Here is a 10,442-nt window from a genome sequence, read left to right as displayed (position 1 = left end):
AGAAAGTGAGAGACTTTCTCCTGCAATTATTATTGTGTTCAAACGGTGTAAATTCCTCAATTAGTAAAATCCTCTGCAACTCCGTGGATGTAGGCAATTTGCCGAACCACGTAAATCTGTGTGTTTTTGGTGTGAATTTTCTCGTGCTATATTTATTCGCTTCGTAGTCGATCGTTATAAATTTCAAAATTACCATAACACTCATAGGTCTATGGAAAAACACCATCTCTCTATGCTCCTCTGGTCCTCCTAACAAAAGCTTAGTCCTATGGTGGCTTCAGGTATCTTTCATTTATAAGTTCGAGTCTAATTTTAGTCGGTTTTGTATTGGATCCCTTCAATTTGTTGAGTTTCCGTAGAGTTTAATTTTCACAATTGTAAATATTGTCTTATTGGTTGTCGTTATCTCCTTGCAATTTGATTTTTAGCAATGAAAGTTTAGGGCTATGCCCTGAAAAAAATGTTTGCTCTTATTTTCTCCATGCCATTAGGTGATGTCTTCTGGATTTCTTCTTGAAAGCTTAATTGCACATGAGTGGATGAATAAAGTAGACTAGGTGCTCCAATACGTAGCACATTAATTGAAAACAAAATGAGAAATTTCAAAACGTTGAGTTCTAATACACATCCCAAAAAAACAAAATTATGTAGACTAATATTCTTTAAACACGGGACGTATTGCAAATAGAAGATTAATGTGGATGTCTTCTAGCATCTGATATAACTCAAATAGTAAATCAGCCCCTCTTTGCTTGTTCTAATGTTATAAATACCACTTTTTTTACTCAAACAAACACATTTAAATGCCATTATTGCATGCCAAAGATGAGGGAATGGAAACACAAACGAAGCCGACATTAAGATTCATAGCCAATCACATTTGACAGCAATGAATCACATGGCATCCTCAATGAGTCCACTGAAAGTATCAGTCATTTACTATTTTTTGGGATACATCAAACAACATTAAATTTCATATCACGAAAATATAAAGAAAGTGATATTGACAATCAACTACTTGTTTACCAAAGCCTCTCACACATACCACGTGAGCACGTGCTAAAATTGTGCCTGATTTGTATTGCACTCTACAAAACTTTTTTTACTAGCAAGGCCAAAGAAAGGAGAAAATATTGAGTCCGGACACAACACTCTTTGTGTTCGGACAACAAACGCGATACACTTGGCGAGCTGTTTTTTTTCCAAGAGTCCTGGAGCAAAAATGCATCAGAACTTCGATCACTGTTTGTCACGTGTACAGTCTAACCCCACTATGTATTAAATTATTTAGTTTTTTTTTTACTGAGAGGGCCCGAACTGTACACGTGACAGACAATGATTGGAGTCACTCTCGATGTAATATTTTCTCTACATACATGCCCAGATCTTCGGTAGGTATACTTTTTTGCCACCCAATGCTTATGCTTGTTAACAACTGAACTCTACTTGTTGCATTTATACCACACGAGTATTTCATATCACACCAGAAATTTCACAATTTTAATCATGAAAAGGAGAAATATAATTTTTTATGCATAAAAAAGGTCGCATAAATATAAAAATTGAAGTTTAGGAGTTTGTACGACACAAGAACATGAATTCCGATAAAAAATAATACATTCAGATCTGCTGACTTCCAACAGAGTGATATGAATAGAGAGAAAAAAAAAGAAGATGAAAATTTAAATAATTTCCTAAAAATCATGTTATAATGCAGCAACAAAAATACAACCAACTAAAAAAATGCTCACAACAGGAGCAGCAAACATGGTTAAAAGAATACACAAACCGAGAAGGAAAAATAAATGCCTGCAATTTTGATCTTCAAGATATTCGGAGCAGGACTGATACTCCGCTTCTTTCAGCAAACTAATAAATTGAAGTTTCCACTAACCCTAAGTGTTCCGGTCACACGGCAACAACTGATTCCTGCTCAACAAGATTATCAAAAAATTTTAAGTCTGCCGTCTGTGAAATGAAATTAGTATTTCTAGAAGAGTAAATTAACTGTTAACGCAAGTAGGCATCATGCAGGACAGATGGAATGGAGGATAGTTTGACCGAAAAATAACTGCGTGGATTATGAAGGGCTGTCTGATTATGGATTTAGTTAAATTATGTAAATCTGTATTTACTTAATAATCCAACACCATGATTTAGTAAATCAGGTATTTAAGGAAAGACGGAGAAGAAATTGGGATAAAATTTGATTTACTAAATCCAGTATTTAAAAGTTGCCATTGCCATTTTTTTGTATCTGTTATGATCTTTAAGTTCTTAATTTCTAATGATACAAGCCATAGCTGATTTTGAGATGTCAATTTTAGATCACTTCGCATTTTAAAGTACGAAACATAATAGCAAAAGTAATTTGCAAGTCAACTGACCTGAAAAACATAAATTTTTATTTGTAGTTGGACTCACCTTTGCGGTCAAATTTGACACTGCGAATTGAAATTTCTCTCGAGTTTTGGAACTGGCAACATGACCAACCCTTGCCACCTTACCAAATGCACCATTTAACCAATTTGTTCCAGCCATCACGTACCTGCCAATGAAGTTAGACAAAGAATTCAACAGTATATCCCATTAAGGAAGCTATAGTGCCATGCATAAAGGCATATTGTTAGGATAACAACAATCCAATTAAGTTTCAGAACTCTACAAAATATCATGAAATTTAATTTACATACAAACTTCTACAGAATTTACATAGCACACAATTCTTATATATTTACGTATCTCGCACCTAAACTTTCATATTTATACAAATAGCACTTGAATCTTTGATATCATACTAAAAATAGCATTATTATCACTTTTTAAAAGTGAAATACGCATTTTCATGCATAGGTTTAAAGCACCAAAGTGCTACGTGTTTAAAGCACCAAAGTGCAAAGTGCTACGTATGTAAATAGAAAAGTTTAAGCGTGAGATATGTAAATACATAGTTTTTGTGTGCTAAATATGTAAATTTCCCTTCATTTTTTCTTCACAATTTTTTTAATAAAACTCAGACAATAACTTACTTATAAACACTGCATCCTAGAAGATAAAGTTACGAAAAACAGTAAAATAAATTAAATAAAAAATAATTAAAAAAAGTTATTAAAAACAGCATTCTACTAAAAAAATTTATGTGCCAAAAATGCAGCAGCCAAACATTAAGTGCCGCATCAACTTCAAAACAAAGCAATGAACAAGCTGCCACAAACAGACCCTTAAAAACAATGATTGCAAGAATTTTGAAATATTAGTTACATATCCAGCAAGTATTTTAAAAAACTCAAGAATCAGGAATAACACAAAATCTAATTGATTATGCACACGGACAATTCTAGAAATCTACAGCAAACCGTAGAGCTCATAATCGACCAAATCATCAACTGCAAACCATTTTGAAAAATTTCTTTATAAGCTTCCAAAATTAATAATTGATCAAGCGCCTTTTGCTTCGGTTATAGCAGATTTTAGAAAGAAAGAAGTATAGCTAAAAAACAGTAGTATTAAATAATCAAGGGAAGCACCTATTGGTTTTGACAGCAGTTCCAGTGTCACTCAACTTCTGTTCTGCTACTGTTATGACAGCCATAGTTTTATCAGATACGTGCAGTCTTTGATCCACAGATTTCACTTTTTCATTAACTGTAGTTATTCCGAGTGTGAATTTCTCTGATAGACCAACTCTTCTATCAAAAGAGATCACTCGGGCAGATGCATTGGCTGACAACTGGTGTTTCTCGTCAAAGGCTTTAGCTTTATTTACAGCATCTTGTCTTAATGCAGAGCCCCTTGCCAATATACCTGCTACCACATCATGAGCCTTGTCGACATACACCTTTCTATTACCATGGATACCTGCAGTCTGCAAAGCACTATATCTCTTAAGCTATCAAAATGGTGGAAGGATTTAAGCAACAATCACGATAAAATCTAGAAACATTTTGCAGAAAGTTTAGAGGCACCTCAGTTGGTCTGGGATTTTCAAGTGAAGTTACAGCGTCTTCTATGACTATGACTTGCTGCATGGAGACAGTAAAGAATTAAAATCTGAAAAGAAAAAGAAATAATAAAATGGCGCAGATATCAAAATATAAATTTGCTTACTTCCTGGATCTTGGGAACATAGTAAATTACAGGTTTTATTGTCACCATCTGGTCTACTATTGTAGCACCCTACAGAATAGATGAAAAAACTCGTAAACAAACCAAAAGCCTTGCATATTGATTGAGCAGGAAGTAGGAGTGAATAAAGCTTCCCATTTAAAATTATTATGATCGTCACCATGGGACCAAAAATTTAGGTTGAACACAACGAACCCTTTACCACTTTTCATCACAACAGTTCTTTTGTAAAGCTCATTAAGAAGCATTTATTTAGTTTGCCTAGATGTAATGATTAGTAATTTTAATTTTTTTTTTATATAAGCCGAGCACAAACAAAGCCCTCTTTAATTATGTACAATTCAATATTCTCAACTCTCTCTCTCTCTCTCTCTCTCTCTCACTCTCTCTCTCTCTCTATATATATACATACATATTCACTTCATTTGCAGCCTAGCTATAAACGTGCTTGCAGTCTCAAAAATGCACATTGCAATTTGTTAAAAAAGATAGTCACATCACAAGCATAGCATCCTAACCGATCAACATGCGTTAGCTTGAAACAATGCAAAATCACTCCTCGCCCACAACATGCCATTGATCAGTTAATTGCCTTCTTAAATCAGCATTCGTTTTGCTGCTTTTGCTTTCAGTTTGTTGAATATAGAACAAAAAGGCAGTTCCCAGATACTGGACAAAGAGCGGGATGCCTTTTTTTCTCTGTTCTGCTGTTCACAGTAAACACTTTTGATGTTTAGGCTCTTGCTGTTTCTAATTTCTGTAGTTGTCTCTTATCACCGTGTTTGAAGTTCTACACTGGAAAGCAATCTAAATTGCTGAATTCTCTTCCAGATTTCAGTACCAGCAACTGAGTTCTCTATGTTTATTACTGAATTAAAAAAAAAAAAAGTGCCGTTTGGAGTTCTGATAGATTTCAAAGCAGCAAAAGCATTCTACTTCATTCCCTTTGGCCCAGCAACTTTTTTATTACATGGTTCAGCACTGGACTCGGCCCTCTGGAAACAGAAGAAGCCAGAAACAGTGGAAGTTTCAAGGGCTAGAGTACTCAAACGAGATGCATGCATCAGGCTAACAAAACCAGCTACACCACTTGGATGGCTGCAGTTTTTGAAGTAATGTGGCAGTCCATTGGTGGAGAGGCAATGAGAGAGAAGTAAGAGAACGGATTTGGCAGAAATTTTACTATTTTTATTGCAAGGAAAAATAAGTATATTTATGGGCAATTATAACAAGAGGGGTAGGATGATTAGGATCCATAAACTTATCAATAAAATCTACAAAAAGGGCACCTGATCTGCAAATAATTACATAAATAAGTTTGAACTATATTTTAATTTAAATACAGCTTTTTGTAATGTGAAATTATATCCAGTAGTCCAAGATTTGATCTCTCTAATCTGATGTCCAAGACATCTTCCTCAATCTCAACTGCATGATCTGAGAATCACAACCTTCAACAACTTATTTCAAAAAAATTGGGATGTTGAAAACTCAAGCAAACAAGATCCTATTTTTCCACAATCTAATGCCCAAAATTTAGGCAACCTGACTAATTAGCAATGACGAAAATACTCACATTCACTTGGGCAAACTCCAATGCCACAAATGAAGAAGCCAACTCAAACAGCCAAGGGCCCCTCAGGTGTACCAAAGTTGTCGATTTAACCACCGTGCCTAACAAATCCTCAAAAATCAAAGCAAATGTCCCGAGTACATGAATGATTTTCAGGCTATTTGTTATTACATTATAGTTTATTCATTGTTTGAAGAGAAAAGCATTAAAAATTATTTTAAAACCATGACAGTCCTCCAAATTTGACGTAATTGTACTTATAAAGGGAAAGCACGTGGCCCTGCTAATTACATATCGCAAGACGACATGAGAAATCAGAGACAAAAGAAAGTTTTCAAAGCCATAACAGAACAGCACTAATAAATTATGACAACGTTAGCTCGAATAAAAATAAATAAAAAATTAGGGCTAATAGTTTCCTTGCATCAGAAATCAATAGTCAGAAGGATCATGTAGCGATATTCCAAATAGTATTCATACAAAAAATTTCACATACCCAACAAACCATTTCCCAAAAAAAAAAACTTGGTAACAGAACAAAGAAAAATATATAGCTGATAGATCTTACAAAAACATGAACAATACAAAAGGAAAACTGCTGTAAACAATAATGAACTAAGTGGAGAGCAGTTTAACAACCCCGCACAACACAGCCTATCAAGAAGAAAAAGCAGAGGGCCAGCAAGTACCGACAAAAGAACTGCTATCTCGGCTGCTTTCGATTCCTTGAACGTAACGAATGCAATCCGAGGAACTCCAGCACCGCTCCTTCAAACATGAAAAACCCACCAAAGATTAGTAAGATTAACGGGAAAAAAAATCAATCTACACCAACGAAGAATAAGAACCGAATAACACGAAAGCAATCAAAATCAAAGGCCAATGAGATTATATAACCACCGGATCTCGACGCTCTCGATATCACCGGAAAAAGAGAAGAACTCCCGGATCTCCCTCTCTCCCGCAAGATCCGAAACGTTTCCCACCTGGACCGTCCTCGTCTGCCGGAATGAGCAATTTGTGACCAAAATACCACAAAAAATATTCAACCAGATCAAGATCCAACAGGAAAAAAAAAATCACACGCAATCGCCTCACCGACATTGTTCGCCGAAACTTATCTTCTGTTTCTTCTCCAACTTTCTCAGCTCCCTTCTCCTGCCTTCTCTTTCTCTCTCCTCTCCGACACTTTCGCCATTAAACAACTTGGAGCCCTTTTAAGGAGGGAAAGGACAAAATGAGCCAGTATCGGGTCGAAACTGCCCCTGAAGGTAGCCGGTAATAATCATTCTATGTGAGAGTAAAACGGGGAATATAAATATTTCTGTCCAGTTCAGGTACTCGACCGCCGATTACCGGTATTGAGGGCGAGTTTGGCAGCATATCGTTAGGCTGAGCCACCGGAGCTGGTTTAGGTTAAGAAAATGGAGAGTCCTGGTCCGTCCGATTAGAATTTGAACGGCTCCTATAGCCCTAGGTTCGTTTGCTTTTCGGCGACGCCGTACACCGACATTCCGGGTCTAAGTAGGTTTGCTAAATGCCATTGTTGCCGAGGAGGATTAAAAAATAAATAAAAATTTTTTTCAATCATTTGTTTTTTCCATGGAAGAATTACATATATACCACTTATATCTAACACACCATCTTAACCATGCAAAAACGATATTTTATGTTTTAAAATTTAACATAGTGACATTGTTTATGTAAATGTAAAATGCAAAATGTAAACTTTGCATATCAGAAATATAAATATATGGAAATTGGGGGTATGCATGTAAATGCTCATATTTATAAATAATAAGAATAATTTATGTTACGTCACCAATAAATTTTCATCATTCTGCACGAATCTCGAGACATGACACAGATCTCAAGATGATATTTTGAGCAAGAAAAGTTCAAATCTTTTGTGTTGAACTTTCGTACAACGCTAAGACGATGATTCATTATTCTACCGCCTCGAATTTTCTAGCACTCATCAATTTATAATGTTAATTTTTTAATCATTAAACCACATCGTTCATTTAACAACATCTACAAAAATTATTTATTATGGTTGATTTTAAAAATATTTTTTTTATAAATTTATATAGTTTGGCTAACTCCAATCGATCCTATCATGCCAGTTCCAATCAGCTTGACTGAATCAACTCCAGTTAGTCTTCTCCAATCGACTACATAGAATTAGGGGTATAATTATCATTTTATAATAATTATTCTCTTATAAATAAAAAAATTATTATTTGTAAAAGAAGGGTGTAAAACTTAATATAAGAAGATACTTACGTTATATTCATTAGGTGTGATTTAAAAATATTTTTGAATTCGACATATAGAAAATATTTATATAGGATTTTAATACCTTAATCTGAAGCCAATTCTCAACAATAAAAAATAAATTAGAAAATAAAAATTCTAAACAATAAAATATAAATTTGAAAAATGTCGCGCGGAAATATTATTTATTTTAATTTAATTAAAAAATTCAAACAATTGCGAGATTAGTCTCCTAAAAATAGTCTCATCAGTATAGTATTAATAAGAGCATCCCCCCCAAAAAAATGCATATTTACGAATTATTATTCTGATATTTATAATAAATAAAAATTACTCTGTAAAATGCCAATAAAGCTATTCAAATTCACTATTGTCGATTGGTTGCAACAACTGCCAACGATCACGTTACTGGTCGAACCCATTCTTATCGGACAGACGTTTCACATACTCCTAAATTAGCGAGTCGTTTGTCTACTTATTCAGTCGACCTTCTGAGCTTGCTCGTTTGAATAATGTGCTCCATGTAGATTGACAACACTTTGGGTTTATTGGAGTTGATTCTTCGACACGAATTTTGTCCAGGGCCGGATCTGGTTCAACGCACTTTGATGATACAATAGATGAACACAAGACAGCAAATTCATGCAAATCGTAAAGGGGGAGTCAATAAAATATTTTATTAAGAATATTATATTTTACCTACTCCCTTGTATATTTTTTTTAGATCAGGTTGAATCTCAATCTCTATCACAGAGATTCTCCACCATCACATGCTGATTGGCCAAATAATTTCGCATAAATTTATGAAAACCGGCTTTCTATTAGCATATATACAAAAACATTTTGGACAATTTACGTAAATACCACTCAACTCCCATGTATTTACATATCTAACATCTATCATTCAATTTTTACATATACATCACTTTTTAGAAATTTAGGCGTTATAAATGTAAAAAGAAAAATTTAGATAGGGTGGTATGTATGTAAATGCCCCAAAAATTTTTAAATATATCTTGATCTAAATGGCTATATTGCTGCTGGTCCAGGCAAGAAAAAATAATGCTGTGGGTTCAGTGGAGAACATGGGGCTAGTGCTTTCATTGAATAGTAGGCATTAAATAACTGGGAATTATATGGAAAGAGACAAAACAATGTCAACAAAAATAAATAAATAAATAAATAAATAAATAAATAAAAATGATATTTTTCTTAGCTTTAAAAATATTTGTATTTTTTGCAAATTAACGTATTGCTTATGACCTAAATGATTGGAAGAAAAAAAAAAAAGATAATGATTTTAAATATTACTAATAATTTCTTTAATAATAATTTATAATTTTGATTCATATATACTAATTGATCATCTTTTTATGATTAACTTTCGTATTAGGATATTTTGGAAGTTGTGTTTGACATGTTCTAGCAATATAGATGTCATGATCGTTGTGCTATAATGACGCATGAGTGGTGGGTCACTATTATTGTATGACCATGGAACTAACTCGCTCAAAAGAAGAGCGAGGAGAAAATCTCGTTAATTGGGTTCCAATGAGACTCACCCGGCCGTGCCTTAAGATAATCTCACTAGGACGAGTTCTTGATGGAATTACCGGCAAGCTTAAGGAGGACTCACTGAGCTACTCACCAACATTAGGTTTGGGAGGAATATCGTCATTGCTTAAAGAAGAAGTACCCCGAATTTATTGCTAGAGTCAATGAATCCATTTAATCCAAACAATAGCATACGTGTAAAGAAGCTCTTTGCCCATACTTTAAGGGAGCTCAAAGACTCCCACACATAGCCGATCATTAGTTAGAGTCCAAGTTTATATTTTGGAAAATGGTACTTTATTTGTTACATTATCCTAACTTTATTGCATATACAACTCATAATATCATTTTTTTATTCATTGACCTAGAAAGACCTCAAGTTTATAGGTAAGGGCAACACACACTATGAGATAAATTAAGAAGTAAAAATTATAACAAAATAGTACCCAGATTCATTTCCCACTCCATGAATAGAACAAATCCAATTAGAATCACATCTAAGAGCTTGAACGATGTTCATGCTCAATATAAAATGAATTTATCAAAAACTATCTTCTTCGCCCAAAATGGACTGGAGGCAATTATGTATATTAAAATTGATAACGTGTTTATCGTGACCCTTGATAATATACAACATTTTAGATGTCTACTCTTCCGCCATATAATAACATCAAAATCATGATCTTTTCGACATACTTTTTTTGCTTGTTTTCTCCATTTCATAAGTGGTGAAATTATGTTGGTTACTCTAGTTCATCTTGAGTATCTTGATCAGCTCTCTTACAGTCACTTGCACTATTTACATCTGTTGTTCCACCTCGAAATCGGCTTGTTAACAACCCTCTTTTCCCTAAACTATAAAAAAGTCTCCCTATAAAGTACAATTTTTTTAATAATATATATATATATATAT

General features: G+C 34.0%; 1 protein-coding gene across 2 annotated transcripts; it reads right to left on the bottom strand.

Moving 5' to 3' along the window:
• Positions 1-1,670: 1,670 nt before the first annotated feature.
• LOC110024300 (binding partner of ACD11 1) lies at positions 1,671-6,955 on the bottom strand. 2 transcript variants are annotated; one of them, XM_020724184.1, is made up of 8 exons: positions 6,797-6,955; positions 6,599-6,684; positions 6,388-6,466; positions 4,108-4,176; positions 3,966-4,022; positions 3,528-3,865; positions 2,425-2,548; positions 1,671-1,929 (listed from the first exon to the last, which is right to left on the bottom strand). In XM_020724184.1, the coding sequence occupies exons 1-8, from the start codon at positions 6,800-6,802 to the stop codon at positions 1,909-1,911; spliced, it is 780 nt and encodes a 259-aa protein (XP_020579843.1). In that variant the 5' UTR covers positions 6,803-6,955; the 3' UTR covers positions 1,671-1,908. The 2 variants fall into 2 exon arrangements, with proteins under 2 accessions (XP_020579843.1, XP_020579842.1); XM_020724183.1 differs by having other exon boundaries at positions 6,599-6,699; positions 6,797-6,954.
• Positions 6,956-10,442: the final 3,487 nt, after the last annotated feature.

The sequence above is a fragment of the Phalaenopsis equestris genome, unplaced genomic scaffold (genome assembly GCF_001263595.1).
Source record: "Phalaenopsis equestris unplaced genomic scaffold, ASM126359v1 Scaffold000251, whole genome shotgun sequence".
NCBI classification, from domain to species: Eukaryota; Viridiplantae; Streptophyta; class Magnoliopsida; order Asparagales; family Orchidaceae; genus Phalaenopsis; species Phalaenopsis equestris.
This window is presented reverse-complemented; position numbering and strand designations above follow the sequence as displayed.